Source organism: Oncorhynchus tshawytscha, linkage group LG25, assembly GCF_018296145.1.
Source record: "Oncorhynchus tshawytscha isolate Ot180627B linkage group LG25, Otsh_v2.0, whole genome shotgun sequence".
Lineage (NCBI taxonomy): Eukaryota > Metazoa > Chordata > Actinopteri > Salmoniformes > Salmonidae > Oncorhynchus > Oncorhynchus tshawytscha.
Window position 1 is genome coordinate 29,071,661 of NC_056453.1, and position 22,182 is coordinate 29,093,842.

Genomic DNA, 22,182 nt, shown 5'->3' on the forward strand with positions numbered 1-22,182 from the left:
TATGGAGTTGGTCCCCAGTTTGCTACATTAACAGCCTCCCGTATTCTGGGAAGGTTTTCCAGTAGATGTTGGAACATTGCTGCAGGAACTTTTTTCCATTCAGCCACAAGAGAATTAGTCAGGTGGGGCACTGATGTTGGGCGATTAGGCCTGGCTTGCAGTCGGCGTTCCAATTCAGGCCAAAGGTGTACGATGGGGTTGAGGTCAGGGCTCTGTGCAGGCCAGTTAAGATCTTCCACACAGATCTCAACAAACCATTTCTGTGTGGACCTTGCTTTGTGCAAGGGGGTATTGTCATGTGGAAACAGGAAAGGGCCTTCCCCAAACTGTTGCCACAGAGTTGGAAGCACAGAATCGTCTAGAATGCTGTAGAGCAGGTATTCCAAAACTGGGGTACGCATGTTTTTTATCTTGAAAAATATAGAATAATTATTCACATTTTCAAACAGTCTATTTACATTTTTCAACGGGGCTATACATTTGGGTAAGGTGTTTTTCTCGCCTGAGTTGCCTCGTTCCACTGCCAAAAATTTAATTAAATCATCTAGTGTTCAGCGAAATAACAACACAATGTCAAATGCATGTGTCCTAGTCAAATAATTAACATCCAATCACATTATCCGTTACTCTCTCGTGGGAATTCCACTAACAGTCCGTATGTAGCCAAACGGTAGCTGCTGCTCATATTGTTATCTGTACTGATGGCGCAATAGCCATGACAGGGAGATATAGTGGAGTGGTAACGTGCGTGCAAGCAGTTGCTCCCGACACCACTTGGGTACACTGCAGCATCCACTGAGAGTCTCTTGCTGCCAAGGGAATGCCTGACAGCTTGAATGACGTTTTGAACACTAATGTGAAAATGGTTAAGGCCCCTGAACTCTCGTGTATTTTCTGCACGATGCAATGATATGGGCAGCGACCATGTAACGTTTTTACAACATACTTAGAAGTGCGCTGGTTATCAAGGAGCAAAGTATTGACACTTTTTGAATTGAGAGATGTCTGACCACTTGTATGATGACGAGTTTCTCACACTACTGGTCTATCTGGGTGAGTTTTTTTCTCACCGGAATGATCTGAATCTAGGATTACAGGGACTCTCCGCAACTATATTCAATGTGTGTGACAAAATTGAGGCTATGATTAAGAAGTTGGAGCTCTTCTCTGTCTGCGTAAACAAGGACAACACACAGGTCTTTCCATCATTGTATGATTGTTTGTGTGCAAATGAACTCAAGATTACGGACAATGTCAAATGTGATATAGCGAAGCACCTGAGTGAGTTGGATGCACAATCACGCAGGTACTTTCCTGAAACAGATGACACAAACAACTTGATTCGTTATCCCTTTCATGCCCTGCCTCCAGTCCACTTACCGATATCTGAACAAGAGAGCCTCATCGAAATTGCAACAAGCGGTTCTGTGAAAATTTAATTAAATCAGAAGCCACTCCCAGATTTCTGGATTGGACTGCGTTCAGAGTGTCCTGCCTTGGCAAATCATCTGTTAAGACACTGATGCCCTTTGCAACCACGTACCTATGTGATAGTGGATTCTCGGCCCTCACTAGCATGAAAACTAAATACAGGCACAGACTGTGTGTGGAAAATGATTTAAGACTGAGACTCTCTCCAATTCAACACAACATTGCAGAGTTACATGTATCCTTTCAAGCACACCCTTCTCATTAACCTGTGGTGAGTTATTCACCATTTTCGATTAACAAATAAGGTTTTATATGTAAGATGGTTAAATAAAGAGCAAAATTATTTATTTATTATTATTATATTATTATTTGTGCCCTGGTGCTATAAGAGCCCTTTGTCACTTCCCACAACTCATTCTTATGTTTAATAAATGTATCGTATAGTGTGTGTGTGGCAGGCTTACAATGACGCAAAAAACAATATTTGAGAGTGCGCTGACCCTGGTGCTAGAGGGGTACGCAGCTGGAGGTTGAATGTTTAAAAGGGTACGGGACTATAAAAAGTTTGAGAACCACTGCTGTAGAGTTAAGATTTCCCTTCACTGGAACTAAGGGGCCAAGCTCGAACCATGAAAAACTGCGTCAGACCATTATTCCTCATCCACCAAACTTTAAAGCTGGCACTATGCATTGGGGCAGATAGCGTTCTCCTGGCATCCGCTAAACCCAGATTCGTCCATCGGACTGCCAGAGAACGCGTTTCCACTGCTCCAGAGTCCTTTACACCACTCGAGCTGACGCTTGGCATTGTGAATGGCGATCTTAGGCTTGTGTGCGGCTGCTCAGCCAAAGAAACCCTTTTAATTTTGCTCCAGACGAACAGTTCTTGTGCCTACGTTGCGCTGACATTGCCTCCAGAGGCAGTTTGGAACTCTGTAGTGAGTGTTGCAACTGAGAACAGAACACTTTTACGAAATTCAGCACTCAGGTCCCATGTGGCTCAGTTGGTAGAGCATGGTGCTTGCAACACCAGAGTTGTGGATTCGATTCCCACGGGGACCGAGTATGAGAAAAAAAGTATGAAATTGTATGGATAAGAGCATCTGCTAAATGACTCAACTGTAGCACTTGGTGGTCCCTTTCTGTGAGCTTGTGTGTCCTACCGCTGTGCTGATGTTTCCACTTCACAATAACAGTGCTTACAGTTGACCAGGGCAAAAAGATCATTAACAGACTTGTTGGAAAGGTGGCATCCTATGACGGTGCCACGCTGAATGTCACTGAGCTCTTCAGTTAGGCCAATGTTTGTCTATGGAGTTTGCATGGCTGTGTGCTTGATTTTATACACCTGTCAGCAATGGGTGTGCCTGAAATAGTGTCCACATACTTTTGTACATATAGTGTATTTGCAATTGCTTTTAACACCCAGAAAAATAATTCACAAATTTGAGAATGAAGAGGACACTGATATGCAACTACATTCCTGTCTACACTTGAATCAAGTCTACTTCTGAGTTGTTGTTTTTTTAATGCAGTGAGTATGGAATGATGTTTACATTTTACAGGAACAGTCTTGTTGATGTACATTTCTGTCAATTAAAAGCTTGATGTTTGATTTGTATAGAGTATTTTAGTAAAGGTTTTGCAACGTAACTGAGGACATTGTAAATAACTGAGGACATTTAAGTTGTTCTAATGACTACATAGCTCTAACAACATCTTAGTGTTCTTTTCCCATTTTCATCCAGCAGAGAGCAGTAGCTAGCTTATATAATTGGGAGAAGTGTAATATTTATTGACAGTATATTATGCCATTTGAGTAAATTAACCTTGCTTGTGGTGGCTGGCTTCCCTCTGATCTGGGAAAACAGTTTTTTATGTGCTGTTGGCCAATGATGGTGCTGGATCGTGCGTTACCGGTATCTGTGTCCTTCTGAATTGAGACAGTTTTCCGTAGGATCTGTAGATGCTTAGCTTTATATGCCCTCAATACACTTACCTGGAAACCCAACAGTGAATTGCATAGAATTCTACGTCGGGTAGAAATTAACGTTTGAATCAGGAAAGTTTCCTCTCACCATCTCTAAAAGCCATAATGTTGAATAAAATTCTATTTTAACATACTGGTTATCCATGCAGTTGGTCCTTTTGGCGGTAGGAATGTGAGACAATATATCCACAGGAAAGTATAATTATATCAACTTTTCAATGCCCTGGTAGTGCATTCACATTTCTATCACCTGAAGCATGTGCACAAGATACAAATGCATGCACCAGGCAGACACATGCATACTTGCTGAGATTGTGCACGTGTTTACATGGTTCTACACATTTAACATGTTTTGCTCTATGACATTCACAAGTCACGCAAGAGTCTTTAGAAAATATTCTATTCTTCATAGAAGATCATAGGAAATCCAAGGACATAGTGTCTATAATACTGTAATACATTCACACAAAGTTGCTGTCACAAACTCCAAACTCCATAGAGTTGTCACTGACTAGTTGGATAATAATAATAATTTCCCACAGAGAAAACATTTCTGTACTTACACATTCATATAAATTCATTTTTTTCTGTATTTTGCTTTGGCAGACCTTTTTTATTGACATTTGTCAATAAACCTCATGAATATAACTGTTTATGTCAAATCTAGTTCTGTTCTACTTGTAGCCCTAGGTGACTTGAAAAGAAAATGGTGAAACACTTCACTGTGAAGCTAAATCTGAGGGTTATAGATGCAGATAAATTGAAGGGTTAAGGAAGGTCGTAAATAAACCAACCTCCCAGTCCCACATCAACCAAGAAAATGACCTCATGCCAGGCGTCAGACGTCCGAGCCAAAGATATCCATACTCAGGCCTTATGCACTAGCCCCTCCTCACAGGAACATACAGCCACATAGACTCACATGTCTTTACATACAGTATGTGTATGCACAACACGCACTCTAGTCAAATCAAATCAAACTTTATTCGTCACATGTTCGAATACAACAAGTGTAGACCTTACCGTGAAATGCTTACTTACAAGCCCTTAACCAACAGTGCAGTTCAAGAAGAGTTAAGAAAATATTTACCAAATAAATGAAAGTAAAAAATAATAAAAAGTAACACAATAATGAGGCTATATACAGTCGGTGCCGGTACCGAGTCAGTGTGCGGGGGTACAGGTTACTTGAGGTAATTTGTACATGTAGGTAGGGGTGACGTGACTATGCATAGATAATAAACAGCGAGTAGCAGCAGTTTATCAAAACAAATGGAGGGGTGGGATCAATGTAAATAGTCTGGTGGCCATATGATTAATTGTTCAGCAGCCTTATGGCTTGGGGGTAGAAGCTGTTAAGGAGCCTTTTGGTCCTAGACTTGACACTCTGGTACTGCTTGCCATGCGGTAGCAGAGAAAACATTCTATGACTTGGGTGACTAGAGTCATAGACATAGATGAACACACATTCATCTTTTCTCACACTCAACATACAATACAAACCCACACACACTACCATTACCATGTCGACATGTTGTACCCCGGCTCTGCCTCTCAGAGCCTTACGTCACCCATCTATTTCAGAGACACACCTGTCTGTCTCTTGCATATAAACACACACAGTCACACACACACACCTGCTTGTGGTGGCTTAAAGCTGAGGAGGAGTCAAGGTGAGAAAGGGACTTTAGGATTAGATTTGTGCAACATCTACATTACAGACTCATCTAGTCTACCTCAGAGAAAAGTAATTTCTGTCACTGTGTCTGTCTCCCTACGAGTGGCTTGACTTATGAAGGCATTGGAGATGGCCCCAGATGGCCCCAGAAGGTCCCAGTAGTGATAGTACATCCTTGTAAGTGGAGAGTACTCTTTCAGCTGTTTGCCTACATCAGCTGGCATATGTCATCGATGTCACACAATAGGCACTGAGACGTGTCATAACTGGCTCTGGGCTGGTGAGCGATAGGGTGAAACTATCATCTTACGGGCGACATCATCTTGGAAGCGTCTTTGCCTCGCCAGGCCCGTACTGACCGTCAGCTGTCACTGATGGCCTTGCGCCATGTACCCTAAGCGATGTGTGTTTGAACTTTGATCTATATCATACTGTACAACATGTCAGGGGGGCTCTCTACCCTTCTTTTGAAGCCCATGAAGGGTGATGACATCCCCTAAGGCATATAAATGAAGTACTTTATCCACAGGGTGATGTCATCCTCAGGCGAGGTCAGCAATCAAAGTGTGAATGACAGTCAGTGCTGTTATTAGTTCCATATTTAGAGTTCCTATGAGTACTGTCTGCCATCTTGGTCTCCTAATAATATACTATTACTCTTGGCTGATGACATGTCAGGATGGTAACCGAACATATGACCTTATGATCACAGGCAAATTGAGATCATAGGTCATTTAACTAACGGTAACTTTGTTTATATATGGCTAGCTTAAGGACAGCATGACAACATGTCATTGGTAGTCATGATCCATCAGAAGCAGCCACAGACAGTGGCTATATAAGTATTCACCTTTTTATTCACCTTTATATTCACATTTTATTGTGTTACAAAGAGGGAATAAAATAAATTAGGTGTAATTTTTTTTGTCAATGATCTACACAAAATACTCTAATGAAAATGGGGAGGAAAAATCCTTACATTTCTTAAAAAGTTGAGAAAAATTATAACTTGATTAGATATTGTAAGTATTCACCCCCCATGAGTCAATACATGTTAGAAACACCTTTAGCAGCGATTACAGCTGTGAGGGTTCTTCGGTTAGTCTCTAAGAGCTTTGCCAACTGGCTTGTGCAATATTTGATACCTCCTTTGTCCCTTCTCCCAAACATGCGGTGACCTCACCCATTACAACCAGCATGTCCAGAGATACAACCTCTCTTATCATCACCCAGTGCCTGGGCTTACATCCGCTGTACCCGCACCCCACCATACCCCTGTCTGCACACTATACCCTAAATATATTCTACCATGCCCAGAAATCTGCTTCTTTTATTCTTTGTCCCCAACGCTCTAGGCGACCAGTTTTGATAGCCTTTAGCCGCACTCTCATACTACTCCTCCTTTGTTCCGTGGGTGATGTGGAGGTAAACCCAGTAAACCCAGACCCTGCATGTCCCCAGGCACCCTCATTTGTTGACTTCTGTAATCGAAAAAGCCTTGGTTTCATGCATGTCAACATCAGAAGCCTCCTCCCTAAGTTTGTTTTACTCACTGCTTTAGCACACTCTGCCAACCCTGATGTCCTTGCCGTGTCTGAATCCTGGCTTAGGAAGGCCACCAAAAATTCTGAGATTTCCATACCCAACTATAACATTTTCCGTCAAGATAGAACTGCCAAAGGGGGCGGAGTTGCAGTCTACTGCAGAGATAGCCTGCAAAGTAATATCATACTTTCCAGGTCCATACCCAAACAGTTCGAACTACTAATTTTAAAAATGACTCTCTCCAAAAATAAGTCTCTCACTGTTGCCGCCTGCTTACCGACCCCCCTCAGCTCCCAGCTGTGCCCTGGACACCATTTGTGAATTGATCGCCCCCCCCATCTAGCTTCAGAGTTTGTTCTGTTAGGTGACCTAAACTGGGATATGCTTAACACCCCGGCAGTCCTACAATCTAAGCTAGATGCCCTCAATCTCACACAAATCATCAAGGAACCCACCAGGTACAACACTAAATCTGTAAACAATGGCACCATCATAGCCGTTATCCTGACCAACTGGACCTCCAAATACACCTCGGCTGTCTTCAATCAGGATCTCAGCGATCATTGCCTCATTGCCTGCATCCGCTACGGGTCCGCAGTCAAACGACCACCCCTCATCACTGTCAAACGCTCCCTAAAACACTTCTGCGAGCAAGCCTTTCTAATCAACCTGGCCCGGGTATCCTGGAAGGATATTGACCTCATCCTGTCAGTTGAGGATGCCTGGTCATTCTTTAAAAGTAACTTCCTCACCATCTTAGATAAGCATGCTCCGTTCAAAAAATGCAGAACTAAGAACAGATATAGCCCTTGGTTCACTCCAGACCTGACTGCCCTCGACCAGCATAAAAACATCCTGTGGCGGACTGCAATAGCGTCGAATAGTCCCCGCAATATGCAACTTTTCAGGGAAGTCAGGAACCAATACACGCAGTCAGTCAGGAAAGCAAAGGCCACCTTTTTCAAGCAGAAATTTGCATCCTGTAGCTCTAACTCAAAAAAGTTCTGGGACACTGTAAAGTCCATGGAGAACAAGAGCACCCAAGAGCACCTCCTCCCAGCTGCCCACTGAGGCTAGGTAACACGGTCACCACTGATAAATCCATGATAATCAATAACTTCAACAAGCATTTCTCAACAGCTGGTCATGCCTTCCTCCTGGCTACTCCTACCTCGTCCAACAGCTCCGCTGTGCAATCTGGTTTCCGAGCCGGTCACGGGTGCACCTCAGCCACGCTCAAGGTACTAAACGATATCATAACCGCCATCAATAAAAGACAGTACTGTGCAGCCGTCTTCATCGACCTGGCCAAGGCTTTCGACTCTGTCAATCACCATATTCTTATTGGCAGACTCAGTAGCCTCGGTTTTTCTAATGACTGCCTTGCCTGGTTCACCAACTACTTTGCAGACAGAGTTCAGTGTGTCAAATCGGAGGGCATGTTGTCCGCTCCTCTGGCAGTCTCTATGGGGGTGCCACAGGGTTCAATTCTCGGGCCGACTCTTTTCTCTGTATATATCAATGATGTTGCTCTTGCTGAGGGCGATTCCCTGATCCACCTCTACACAGACGACACCATTCTGTATACTTCTGGCCCTTCCTTGGACACTGTGCTATCTAACCTCCAAATGAGCTTCAATGCCATACAACACTCCTTCCGTGGCCTCCAACTGCTCTTAAACGCTAGTAAAACCAAATGCATGCTTTTCAACCGTTCTCTGCTTACACCCGCATGCCCGACTAGCATCACCACCCAGGATGGTGCCGACCTAGAATATATGGACATCTATAAGTACCTAGGTGTCTGGCTAGACTGTAAACTCTCCTTCCAGACTCATATCAAACATCTTCAATCTAAAATCAAATCTAGAGTTGGCTTTCTATTCCGCAACAAAGCCTCCTTCACTCACGCCGCCAAACTTACCCTAGTAAAACTGACTATCCTACCGATCCTCGACTTCGGCGATGTCATCTACAAAATAGCTTCCAATACTCTACTCAGCAAACTGGATGCAGTTTATCAGTGCCATCCGTTTTGTTACTAAAGCACCTTATACCACCCACTACTGCGACCTGTATGCTCTAGTCGGCTGGTCCTCGCTACATATTCGTCGCCAGACCCACTGGCTCCAGGTCATCTACAAGTCCATGCTAGGTAAAGCTCCTCCTTATCTCAGTTCCCTGGTCACGATGGCAACACCCACCCGTAGCACGCGGTCCAGCAGGTGTATCTCACTGACCATCCCTAAAGCCAACACCTCATTTGGCCGCCTTTCCTTCCAGTTCTCTGCTGCCTGTGACTGGAACGAATTGCAAAAATCGCTGAAGTTGGAGACTTATCTCCCTCACCAACTTTAAACATCTATCTGAACAGCTAACCGATCGCTGCAGCTGTACATAGTCCATCGGTAAATAGCCCACCCAATTGACCTACCTCATCCCCATACTGTTTTTATTTATTTACTTTTCTGCTCTTTTGCACACCAGTATCTCTACCTGCACATGACCATTTGATCATTTCACTCCAGTGTTAATCTGCTAAATTGTAATTATTCGCCTACCTCCTCATGCCTTTTGCACACAATGTATATAGACTCTTTTAAAAAAAATTTCTACTGTGTTATTGACTCGTTTATTGTTTACTCCATGTGTAACTCTGTGTTGTCTGTTCACACTGCTATGCTTTATCTTGGCCAGGTCGCAGTTGTAAATGAGAAATTGTTCCCAACTAGCCTACCTGGTTAAATAAAGGTGAAATAAATAAAAAATAAAAAATTGCCCATTCTTTTTTAATTTTTATTCCTCAACCTCTGTCAAGGGTTTTGGGGGTCATGGCTAGACAGCAATTTTCATGTCTTGCCATATATTTTCAAGCATATTTAAGTCAAAACTGTAACTTGGCCTCTCAGAAACATTCACTGTCTTCTTTGTGCGCAACAAAAGGTGGCCTTTTGTTACAGGTTATAGTCCTGCTGAAAGGTGAATTCCTCTCTGGTGTCTGGTGTAAAGCAGACTGAAGTAGGTTTTCATCTAGGATTTTGCCTGTGCTTAGCTCCATTCCGTTTCTTTGTATCCTGAAAAACTCCCCAGTCTTTGCCAATGTCAAGCATACCCATAACATGATGCATCCACCACCATGCTTGAAAATAAAGAGGCAGTTACTCAGTGATGTGTTGGATTTGCCCCTAACATTGGGCTTTACATTTAGGCCAAAAAGTTTAACATTACTATGCTTAAAGAGATATTCAATGTCTGATTTGTTATTGTTACTCATCTACCAATCATTGCCCTTCTTTATGAGGCTTTCAAAAAGCTCCCTGGTCTTTGTAGTTGAATCTGTGCTAGAAATGCAATACTTGACAGACACCTTACAGATGGTGTATGTATGGGGGACAGCGGAAGGGGTGGTCATTTCAAAATCGCGTCAATCCCTATTATTTCCATATAACTTGTGATTTATTAAGCCAAAATGTACTTGCCTAAACATAAGGGGTGAATACTTTTGCAAAACAACTATATTTTAGTTATGCATTTTTGTTTTGTCAATATTTAAACATTTGTAGAATTTTATTTTTCACTTTGACATTATGGAGTATTTGATCAATGACAAAAAAAACAAAAAAATCAATTAAATACATTTTAATCCCACTTAGTAATACTGTATATTACCTTCACATACACAGCCCACAATCGGTCTGACAAAAGAATGAAGCAGCAGCAGACGGGGAGGATGATGCAACATAGAGCAATCCACTCAATAAGTTGTGTCAGCAGCCAGGATAACAACAAGGCAACCCAACTAGACATCCAGCCCCTGTCCAACCCTCCATACCAGTCCAATTATAACTAAGCCTCCTTAAAGTGGTGGGTACTAATTTGCCCCTCTGTGCTACTCCAACAGTTTGTGACAGGCGTATTCAACGACTCATTCTGATATTTAGTCATTCTCGAACTGTTGACCCACCAAAATACCTGCAAGTTTCTTCTCTCACCTGTTATTACACAATATAGCAACAGATGAACGAGTGTGAATGTATTGTTCTCAAATACAATCATTTCCCTTCATGTTAACAGGATCAATATCAACATCTCTGCAAAAAAACAAAAACAAAATGAAGAACTGTAATGAGAGTTCTCGTTTCATGTCATGATGCGTGTTTGTGAGACGGAACATCCTGAGACAGAAGGGATATTGTTGCATCTGTCAGTGTTTACTCAGTACATAAGCCCCACGAAACTCCTTCCCTAAAATGTACCAACTCTCCAGAGCCCCATGTGAACTTTGGGAGCCAGTCAGTCTGCTGCAAACAGTATAAAAATATCATAGACCCCTCGAAGCACAGGACTTCACAGCATCACTCTATTTTTTATCCAAATGATGAGCTCAGATGTCATCAGGTTGTCAGTTAAATCACAGAACTCATGAGATCTCAATTATGTTTAATATATTAAAAGGTCACTTTTTAGTTTCGTAACACCAAAATAGAAACAAAGTTACAAAAGAGATTGTATAGAGGGTTTTCAGGACTCTTGAGACATCTTACAGACTTACAGTCAATGTGCCCTAAATCCTTCAGACCCAAATGCTGGTATGAGTGAGTGAATGTACATACAGTATGAAGCCTGTAGGGAACTCTGGCCTACATACATGTATACAGTATCTGACCTTAAAAGCTCCCAGATAAGCATACAGGGAAAGCAGAAAGGACAAACAAAGAGAGAGAAGCATCTGTGTGTGCATTCCTACCCTGTTTCTCTCTCCAGTTGAAGTTGGGCAGATGTATTTCACATACTGACCGCTTTTCGCATCTAGAAACACTTTTCTTCCTGCCTGTCCAGTCAGATAAACATATCAGGGAATTCATCATCGTTACAACTGGTCCGACCAGTTTGGGCAGGAGGCAGGATCACTTTGTAATGAACCTATAAAACAAAGTTCATAGGAGCAAACAGAATACGGGCTAGGAAAAAAAAAGTTCCTTATTTGACAAAAAGGAGTATTGGTTAAAGCTTTAGGCCTTTGTCCTAACTCCTGACTTAGAGGCCCAAAGCCCAAGCAAACCAAAAAAGTCTCATCAATGGCAGTCAAGTCAATAGACAGTAAGTAAAATAAAAACATTTAATTTATTAATGAATAATTATTATAAATCAAGTACAGTTATGAACAATATTTCTACAGCTCTAATATCTCAAGAATGATTCTCAGGCATGGGTACATTTAAAAATATAATATATTACTCTAAGCAGCATAAAACTTTAACCATAATAATATGTACATGTTTCCTTTTCTGTCTTAAAAAAATAAAAAAATAAATCCTTGTCAGCACAAGGACAGGTTGGCTTCACTGCAAGGAACACACCTCAAATGGTTTTCACATATAAACCACATCAACATAGATTACAGTTTAAAAGGCTAAACTTGAGATGACTGGGTAATGAAGCAGACACTGTATACTCTCTATACCGAATCACTGTGAGAGTCAGCTTCAGTACACTACACCTCAACGCTAATACAATAAGCCTTACGCCAACCAGTTCTTACAGTGCCCAATACTATTCTGTGATCAAAGATCCATAATTGGCATAATTCATATCTCGTACTACCATGTTGTAATGTCATGTACTTCAAAAAACACATTTATAGCTCAAAGGTCTAGTAACAATATGAAATGTACACACCACTGGTTTCCCTTCAAAGCATGTAAGATAGTATCTCTCTAGCCTAAAAAGATAAAGATTAATCTGAAAAACTAAAATGTAATACCTGGTCACTCTGACTGGTGCCAAAAAAAGCTATTAGTGCAGGTCTGAGATTGGCAGGAGCCAGGGCAATCACACTGCAGTTTGGGTTGAGTGAGTGTGTGTGTGTGTGTGTTTGTTTGTTAAAAAGAGGCTTAACGTTTCTCTTCCCATCACGCAGGCTCCCGAGCCTCTGCCAGAGAGTGTTTGTTGATTTCAGCAACATGTCAGACTGGTTATAATAACTGAGCATGGGACAGAATGAAGACGAATGAGCTTCGGTTTAGTCTCTGAAACCTTTTGGCAACATTAAGGTGCTCGGTCAATTGATTGATTGTGTGCAAATCTGTGGATATGTTATGTGCATTTTATAAAATGAAAAAAATGGCTTAATTAAAAAAAAAAAAATGGTTTAACTTTTCTTGTTGAAACAGTCAGGCATCCGTTGGAAGGCCTTGGAGTTGCTTGACTCCTCCCTATTACTCTTTCCATTTCATTTTCTGTACACACCAACTTGTATTCATCATGTAGATGCAGGTCAATCCTTGTCATTGGCTGGGTTACCAGAGTACCTGGCTAATAAATACCATTTGGATACATTCATACATCTATGTTTCAGCTAAGCTTGTCTCGCTAGTTACTCGTCTTGAAGATCACTTTGGCCACAAGCACGGAATGTTCAACAACGAAGGACACAACAATATTAAACAGAAGTTCAAAATGTTGGGAAGGATTTGAATCCCTGGCCTCAGTTTGATGCACATCCAGTCATTGCTTTTATTTGTCGATGAAGGCTTCTCAAGGGCTTTGTTCAGCCAAAGTCTATTCGTGGCCTGTACTCCAGGACCATGGGATATGTCTGAGGAGAGTGTAGAAAGACAGTGCTGTTTATTCTCAGTTTCCTGGAGGTTTATACAAAGACAACTTGCAAAGTAAATAGCCTAGTAGATGATGAGTGTATTTCACTAATGAACTTGGCAATTCCATCTCAAATGGCCCATATTTCACAGGAATGGATGCATTGAGACAGAATTGCCCCTTTCAACTGACTTCAAGCCAAAGTTTTCATGCATGGTGTTTTAAGGAGAACATACTATCCTGTGAACCATCCCAGATCCCTATGGATGACAGCTGAAAGAAGACAGGGGGCAGTATTGGACATTCAGATTAGAGCCCTGCACAGGCATGACATTTAAGACCAAACCCTGCGACATCCCAGCGACATTCAGGCCCTACCCGGGCCCAATTTAATCTGCGAAATTTAAGGCCTGGCCCAAACCTGAAATCAGAAATAACATTCTCTGTTAGCTGCTCATCTCTGTCTGTCCCTGCTCTGCATCTGCTCCATGCGCTCTCTGCGTGTGTGAGTATCTATAGAAACAGCTACGCTTGGATGTTGAGGAGAGAGAGCTGTTAACTAGCTACGTTTTAATCATTCTAAACTGTGACAAAACACACTATTATTTTCTGTGAAGTAATCTCTCCTGTCGACTCGGATGATGTACTGGTCTTATTTTATAAAAATGTTCTGGTCTAATATTTGACAATGTTCTGGTCTAATATTTGACAATGTTCTGGTCTAATATTTGACAATGTTCTGGTCTAATATTTGACGAGGTTGAAGCACTTCTAACACCATGTTATGACATAAGATATGACTGTAGAGACACTGAGCAGCAGCGCAGAAGGGAGCAAATGGCTCCACTTCAAAATGTTAGTGATCAATTTAATCATTCTATAAAATGATACCCAAGCCTGGCTCGTACCCTAGTTATTGAAAACAAAACACACACAAAAACAGGCCCTACCCAGCCCTAACCTGATGTATAATGTCAGGGCCAGGTAGCAGAGCTCCAAGGCATTAAGTTATGCTTTTGGGATGTCTCAATTAATTATCTGCAGTCAGTCCAAACTTTACTGCTACTGATGATTTCTAGGGGTTTGCTGGATATCCATCGATAAAACACTGTCTAGATTTATTTGTAACGCTACACACACACTCATATCTCTATTGTTGTATTCTACTAGGCTTAGTCTGGCCTAGTTTAGTGTGGCACAAGGTCAGGGCCTGAGTCTGGTATAATGGGTCAAAAGCCCACCCCCCCTCTTTTTGAGGGGGAGACATGTAGTTTAAGGTAATCTTTATTTATTTTTCATAGGCTGATGAGCACAATATCATTCAACTTTCGATGCTTCTTTGCATCCAGTTGGCTCTGTTTAACATGAGCGAGTTGTTCAGGATGTGGCAACATGACAAGGCTTAATACTCAGCCCCTTTAATAGGTCTAATGCCTGACCGTGGTACTAGTGACAGTTGGGCAAGAAGACGGAATTACTAAAGCTGAACTGCTAAAGTAAAGACAGCTGGTCGGAGGGCAGGGACAGGCATTCTGTCTTCAACAAGGTCCAGGGGACCGCATAGAAACTGGTATATTTCCTCACCATCAACATTTGGCAGGAATAGTCCTCTATCCATCGTTTCTGGAATTGTCTATGCTCTGACTGTCTAGCTTTCATTTGGGTGATTATTAGCGAGCTGGACAGACAAGAAAGTGTATGAATGTAGGTCAATTTGTTTTTTAAAGTGTATCGAGTTCGTTCGTTCCCCCCCAAAATCAAATCAAACTTACTCAAACCACCCACGGGCCGGATTGGAACCCCTTGCGGAATGTTTGACAAGCCATGATCTACGGTGTATTGGCTATTAGGGTGGGTATGGAAGATTTCTGGGCATGCCAGAGAGAACATGATATCTAAGAACCGGATGAGACAGGGGAAGTGTGGAGGAAAGGACAGAAACAGGACATGATATAAGAGACTCACGTTGTCACCGTGCAGCCTCCAGCGGGTCATGTAGATGAACTCCAGGGTGTGGTCCTTACCCATGATCTCCCCGTTACACAGCACATCCAGCTAGCGAGAGAGGACAGACACACAGAGACAAAGAGAGAGACCGATAAACACGTGCTCGCTCGCCCGTAAACAAAGGCACGTTATAGACATTTTCTATACCCATCAGCAGTATAATATAAAGTCAAGTTATGTACATTATAAAATAATAACAGTAGTAATCTTACCTCACAAGAGCTTGAAAGCTTTAACTTTAGACTGAGAAACTTCTTGATGGTTCCCACTGTGACTCGACTAGAGCAGCGAAGGAACTTCTTCATTAAACACTGGGGTAAACAACAGGAGCATGTTTACTGTACATTCATATAGCACACAGAGTACATGCAAAGAATACCTGAACTGGCCCTGAGCATGTTGAAAGAAACACTCACATCAGAAGAGGAAAAAAGTTCAAACACACATACCCCAAAAAATCTGAGTGGGCACAAAATATGTGAGGGGTTGTAGAATTTAGCATTTTTTAAACACCCAAAACAGCTTTTTCCTGCAATCTAGAGCCATAATCATTATGCTTAATTGTATGTAAAAAATATGTTTATTTTTCTGCATAGCTGTCTGTATTCTCCTGACTGGTGGTTCTTCTTTTAAAGAAACTAAATGCTTCTCTGCATCTCTGATAAAAAAAAAAAAAAAGAAGATTGAAATTAAATGTGAGTCTTATTCAGTACATTTAGCAATTGCTTGCTTTTCTAAAGTCTACGAACCTTGCCAGCAGGCATGCCAGCTAAGATAGATAGACAAGCTAGCTACTCTAACTTGATTGATATCCTGAAATGGCTTCTTGGTAGCTAGTTATGAGGTTGGGAGATTGGGAACCAATCTGGGCTGGCTAAAGACAACTTCATAAAATTGCTAGCTGGCTAGTAGCATTACAGAGAAACAACAACAAAAATATGTTTTTGTATTATTATTCTTTTTAAACAGGGCAGATCTGAGGGGGCACGTGCCCCTGTTGCTTCCTATGGGCATGAAACTGCTACACACACACACACAGACCTTTACTGTGTCGTCTGCAGCATGTCCATTGTTGTGGAGACAGTCCAGGCAGATGGCTATCTGGGGGTCACTCCTGTGATAATCCTGACCATCTTCATCACCATCCTCATCATCACTGAGCCCAAGCCTAGACCCAAGGCAGTCTCCTGTGGGATAGCAGAGCACATGTGATTTTAGGAGATAATACTAGCAAGCCTGGCTGAAAAAGGTTGTCCAATATCAGTGCTTTACTCTATTCATGTGTAATGACATACTTATTACATTTTATAGTAACACAGTACAATTTGTGAGTGTGACTTAGTTACTGAGATTTATTCTGTACCTTGTCCATTTTCTTTGGATTTATTCTTCCTCCAGAAATCAATCTCCTGCTGTTCCTCTTCTGGTCAACACACACAGTCACAAAGAATACAGAAGAAGTACAAGGTACTTTCATGAGTCTCATTACATCTAATGACAAGTCTCCTCTAAAGAGTGATTGAAAGTATTGACTGACAGATCATTTAGAAATACGTCAGTTTTTTCCTAGATGACAAGAACTCACTGTCTCGTAATCCAGGTACAAGCTTGAAAATGATTTCCTCAAGAGTATTGTCCAACCTGAGAAGAGAGAGGACCAGTGAAGATGAGGATGTGACACGGGTAAGAGAAAGAGGAGGCTGTGGTTTGTGCTGACAGTGCACTTGCAGTATTCAAAGCAAAGTGAAGGCCAAGTGTTTGTTGTTAGCTTCACTCAGAAAGAGAGTTTCAAAAGGGTTCTTCGGCTGTCCCCATAGGAGAACACTTTCTGGTTCCAGGTAGAACCCTTTTAGTTTCTATGTAGAAGCCTCTGCGATAAGGGTTCTACATGGGACCCAAAAAGTTCTACCTGGAAACAAAAAGGGTTCTTCAAAGGGCTTGCCGATGGGGACAACCGAAGAACCTTCTTTTGTTCTAGATAGCAACTTTTTTTCTAAGAGTGTTGTTGTCTGTCAGGGATGGTCAAAGCTAGTGGAGGACTATGTTTGTATATGTCATACCTTAGCATCTCTAGAGGGTTGGTTTCATGGACTTGAATGCCACATTTGGGACAGTCATTACTGTCTTCAAAGTGCTGGATGATACAGCTCTTACAAACTGGAAAACAAGAAAAATCACACTATTATATTGTGTAAGATGCTTCTAGTGTGTGTGGGAGAAGATGGGAGTGAGGGGACGTATAGAGATGAATACGTAATATCTTAATTTAAACAATTATGTGGATTATAATTAATGGACATTTTTGTTGGGGTTGAAACTTTTTTCGTAAGGGAAGTCTGACATTTAAGTGGAAATTAACTTTTGAAGCCTTTATAAAACTTGAATACACGACAATGTTGCATTACCTAGTGCACAGGAATTGTGTGATTGTGTGTGTGTGTACATGTGTGTGTGTGTGTGTGTTACTTACATGTGTGCAGGCACTCAGTGACCGTGGTGGGTTTGATCAGGTAACCTCTGCACAGGTAGCAGGTAATGAAGTGGTTAAAGTCTTTGACCAGGGGTGTCCTCTGAGTGGCCATGGTCAGCCAATACAGAGCTGGGGAGGTCAGAGATGAGGTCAGCAATCACAGAGGTCCCTGCAGCCCCTGACACTGCTGCGGTGACCCCTGTATCTTCTTCGTCTTCATCATCCTCAGCCAGTACTCATCGGCTGGGAAAGCCATTCTTCTAAAGACCATCTCAGATTACTTGTCAGACAGAACATAAGGCAGAACAGACAAGAAAGTAGATGATTATGCCATGTGCTGCACGCAGGTGAGGTAACAACGTCCTAGGATGACATTTAAATAAAATGTGCAAAATTAAATTTAAAAAACAATTTACCACATTTCGGAATACACACTTGCCTACATGCTTGTCAAAATCATACTTAAAAATGACTCGTCACGCTGCCACTAGAGCCTGCACCTGCTTCATCTATCCCCATCATAAACCATGCATTGACAACCAGATAGCACTGTTTAAACACGTCCTACTGACAAAACACGTGTAAATTAACTATAAATAGTAGTCTAGGAAGACCGAAAAAGTCGGTACATGGAGGGGCACATAAAGGTGTTAGCGTCATACAAATGCCCTCGGTTTACTAGAACAATCCTTGACACGCAGTTAAGAAATACAAAAGGACCACACGCTTCATTGTGAAAATCCGTAAGCTACACACTAAGCTATCTCATCGTAGAGAACGTCACGGTTAGTGTCACCTGTATCATAACAACATTGAAGCCCCACACATATGGCTGCTGTCTGTAGCCACTACGACATTCGACACAGCACATACTTTAAATAAAGTTGCGACTCGCAAGGAGATAGCGGAATGAAGTAAAGTCGAGCTAAATAAACCTGTTCTATAAACGTTTTTTAAAAAGCACTAGCATTAGCAACCTACATACAGTTATGTCACACACGACAGACGAAACATAAGCCATCATCCCACCCCCAAAGTTTGACTGTAGGCTATAACCGGGATGATAAACCGATTCTTTTTAGGCTATTTTCTGCCTGAAATGTTTGAACAACATAGGCTACATTTTTTCTTACCTCGTAACATCTCTACCTTTTCCATTAGGATTTATTATAGCTGGTCGAATGAGAAGAATTGGCTGTCCGTGACACTGCGTTCTCTAGGTGGTATCAACTACGTAGGCTAGTATGAAACTAGTGGCAAGAATACGGAATTGAGGGTGCGTTCATGACAACTGGGAACTCGGAAAAAACGAGCTCATAATGGGAAAAATCGTGACGTCAGTGATCTTCAGGTCGGAAAAGTCGTAACACTAGGATGACGCGTTCAAAGCAACTGGGGACTCGAAACTCGGAAATATCCGGCTTTTAGACTTCAGTGCGTTCAAGACAACTGGGATCTCGAAATAAACGAGCTCCGATGGTCTTCTAACTCAGGCATCTTTCTACAGTTCGGACTTTCCGACCTGAAAAATCACTGACAAAAACACAGGATTTGACCTTGTGTTTTTGCGAGTTCCCAGTTTTCTTGAAAGCACCACGATGCCCGAGTTTCCGACTTTAAATTCAGAGTTGGATGACTGTCAAAGATTTTCCCAGTCTGAGCTCGTTTTTTCCCCGAGTTCCCAGTTCTATTGAATGCACTGAAGTCGGAGGTCGGAGATTTCCTAGTTCGGAGTTCATGCCTGATCATATCGATAGTGTCGTTACACAAAATGGTACGCAGCATCATCTGGATATCTGTGCAAGAAAAGTTCAGCGTTCACCTTCTGCTACCATTTCTGTCAAGCCATGTACGCATCGATAAATCCAACGTATGCACCACACAGAACGCACTACAACTGTTTCTGCAATGCAAGCACAGCGTTCCATTGGAAATTAATGTACTTATGGTGTACCAAAATACATAATTGTTATCGGCGTAATCAAGGCGTCAGAGTTGTCTTGAGCGCACCATTGTTGCGTTCATGGGCTATTGGAAACTAGGGACCTCAGAGTTCAAATGAACGTAAGCTATTTGCGTAGAGCTTCCTATTGGTTGATTCTGATTCGATTCTGTCACCTGGGTTAGCAAGTCGGACATTTGAGTTTCCTAGTTCCGACTAACATTCGAACGCGGCATTACCACAGCCACGCAGATCTTAAAAGTGGGCTGGAGATTTTCCAGCGCTTGTGATACTGCCAATTCACACGCTGTGTGAACACAGGTTATTGCTGTATGGTACGTTTGCCTTAAGTCTGTATATAAAAAAACGGAATCACGCTACACATTAACTCATTATGTGGTTTATGCAGCGCTCACTTCCTTTCGGGAACTAGGAAACTCAGACATTTCCTACTTGCTAACTCACATGTGTCAAACTCATTCCAAGGAGGGAGGAGTGTATTGCAGGTTTTTGCTCCACCCTGCTTGATTGACGAATTAAGATCACTAATTAATAAGGAACTCCCCTCACCTGGTTGTGTAGGTCTTAATTGGAAGGAAAAAACAAAAACTTGCAAAAACGCTGCCCTCTGTTGAATTAGTTTGACACCCCTGTGCTAACTGGTTGAACGTGGCACGTGTATAACTACAACAAGTTAGAAAGTTTGAAATTTCTGCATTTTCTAGAACCAACTATCAAGTGAATGCGGCATTACTACTGGTAGCCTACCGCATTGCAAAGCAACACATTGAAAAAATCCAATGCTTGCAACACACGCAGTGTCACGCACCCGCAACCTAGTCCGGCAGATGAGTCGCAGCGGTGTGTATTGCCAATTAAATGAATAACCTTCTACCAGAACACATACAGTTTGCACAATGTTATAGGTCTACTACAACCCAAATAAGTAATATTTATAGGGTAAAACAAGTCCTATTCATATAATATCCATACAAATGTGTTCATCGCAATTAGGAATTCAGGGTCATATTCAATACAAAAACTATGTTTTAATTGACATATTTAGTGTTGGCAATGGCCAAGAAAAACAGGAAATCCAAATTAGACACACATTAAACATATACACAAAGGTTGTACAGCAAATTCAGCTTATTACGCCTGTTACTGCATCACTGTAAAAACAATTGAAGTTGCATCAACTTAAAAAAATATATATCACACAAACATTTAAGGCAACCAGCTGCAACACGATTTCTAGTTTCCTCAACTTTGGCATAGGCCTATATCAGTAATGCAGCCTATGCATGCAGCTTTCCTGTCCCAAAGTTGAGTAAACTAGATATTGTGTTGCAGCTAGCTGACTGTTTTGATTTTTATGTGTTTCTTTTTGTGTAATAAAATAGGTTTCTTTTTTGTTTTGAATTGTATGTCTTTCTTTCTCTTTCTCTGACTGAGGCAGAGATTTATTAACTTGGTGATCATGTTGAGAATGTTTTTATAGGTCAATCAAAGTTCCTATCAGTGGATTAACATGTGAGAGGGACCAATATTTCCTTGCTCCTTGGGATAAACTGCATAAAACATGATCATTCATATTATAATGCACTGCGTTATATAAAACCTGTAGGCTACTGTATACAACTAGGTCTCAGTCTTACGTCAGAATTAGACGTTCATCCATGTTTCTCACACAACACATTTGTTGTTGCAAACGTCACATTTCAAAGTGTTTAAGGTTAAGTTTAGGCATTAAGTCTGAAAGGTAAGGGTTAAGGTTTGGGAAAGGTTTAAAACTAAAAATCTCAAAAACAGCATTCTACAGCTGGATTCAAACTTGTAACCTTTGGAATCAGAAGCAGGTGCTTATGCCCACCCACAACCGAAACCGAAACCTACTTGAAGGTAACAGCGCTCAATGTTGCCCCTAGTGGCCGGTTTCCACATCATCTCCCGATGTCCTCAGACATGGATGGACGTTGAATACTGACTTGTATCACGGGTGACCTAGCTGTCTGTATAACAGTGGTCATGTTAATCAGTCATCACAAATATTTGAATAGGCTGAGAGTACATCTCTGTGGATTTTCAAAGGCTCAAATACAATCTTTCTGTTCTCAGTCTATTTTTGAACTTGTATTATTCTCATTGTTTCCCTTTAAAAGCAGCCTGAGAGAAAGAAAGAGGGAAGGAGAGAGTGAGAGATAAGGCTTTCTCCAGCCCTGAGATCCTGCATGTCTATTCTCCCAGTCTGCTATGGCCAAGATAAGACTGGCATCATTTGAATAATATAAAGTGGGTAGACTCAGTGAGCCAAGGGAAATGCTGTGTCAGTCATTCACTCTGACTGGTTTATTATTAAAGGAAAGTTATTCTGATACTGGACTATGGGCATGCTAATTCTACACACAGTGCTTAAGCCCACTTATGGTCAAACCCTGCAGATATTGCAGATTTAAAACAAAACCGTGTGTACACTGTGAAGGGGTTACTGTGAATTTGACGGTAGCTTACGGGCAGCTCAG

At 41.7% G+C, this 22,182-nt stretch overlaps 1 protein-coding gene across 2 annotated transcripts; it reads right to left on the reverse strand.

Annotated features, from left to right (window-relative positions):
• Window positions 1–11,749: 11,749 nt before the first annotated feature.
• LOC112224584 (polycomb group RING finger protein 5-B) lies at window positions 11,750–19,716 on the reverse strand. Of its 2 annotated transcripts, none has more exons than XM_024388219.2 (9): window positions 18,852–19,716; window positions 17,719–17,998; window positions 17,309–17,405; window positions 16,834–16,889; window positions 16,612–16,668; window positions 16,290–16,435; window positions 15,461–15,559; window positions 15,207–15,296; window positions 11,750–13,242 (listed from the first exon to the last, which is right to left on the reverse strand). In XM_024388219.2, exons 2-9 carry the CDS (start codon window positions 17,828–17,830, stop codon window positions 13,195–13,197), a joined length of 705 nt encoding a protein of 234 aa, XP_024243987.1. In that variant the 5' UTR covers window positions 17,831–17,998; window positions 18,852–19,716; the 3' UTR covers window positions 11,750–13,194. The 2 variants fall into 2 exon arrangements, with proteins under 2 accessions (XP_024243987.1, XP_024243986.1); XM_024388218.2 differs by having other exon boundaries at window positions 16,612–16,671; window positions 18,852–19,713.
• Window positions 19,717–22,182: the final 2,466 nt, after the last annotated feature.

Excerpts from the sequence above, each read along its gene's own strand:
- LOC112224584 (XM_024388218.2), bottom strand. The coding sequence starts at position 17,830 with ATGGCCACTCAGAGGACACCCCTGGTCAAAGACTTTAACCACTTCATT. Across the intron at positions 17,406-17,718 it reads CACTGAGTGCCTGCACACAT|TTTGTAAGAGCTGTATCATC; the intron begins GTAAGTAACACA and ends CTTGTTTTCCAG. Across the intron at positions 15,297-15,460 it reads AGCTTTCAAGCTCTTGTGAG|CTGGATGTGCTGTGTAACGG; the intron begins GTAAGATTACTA and ends CTCTCTCGCTAG.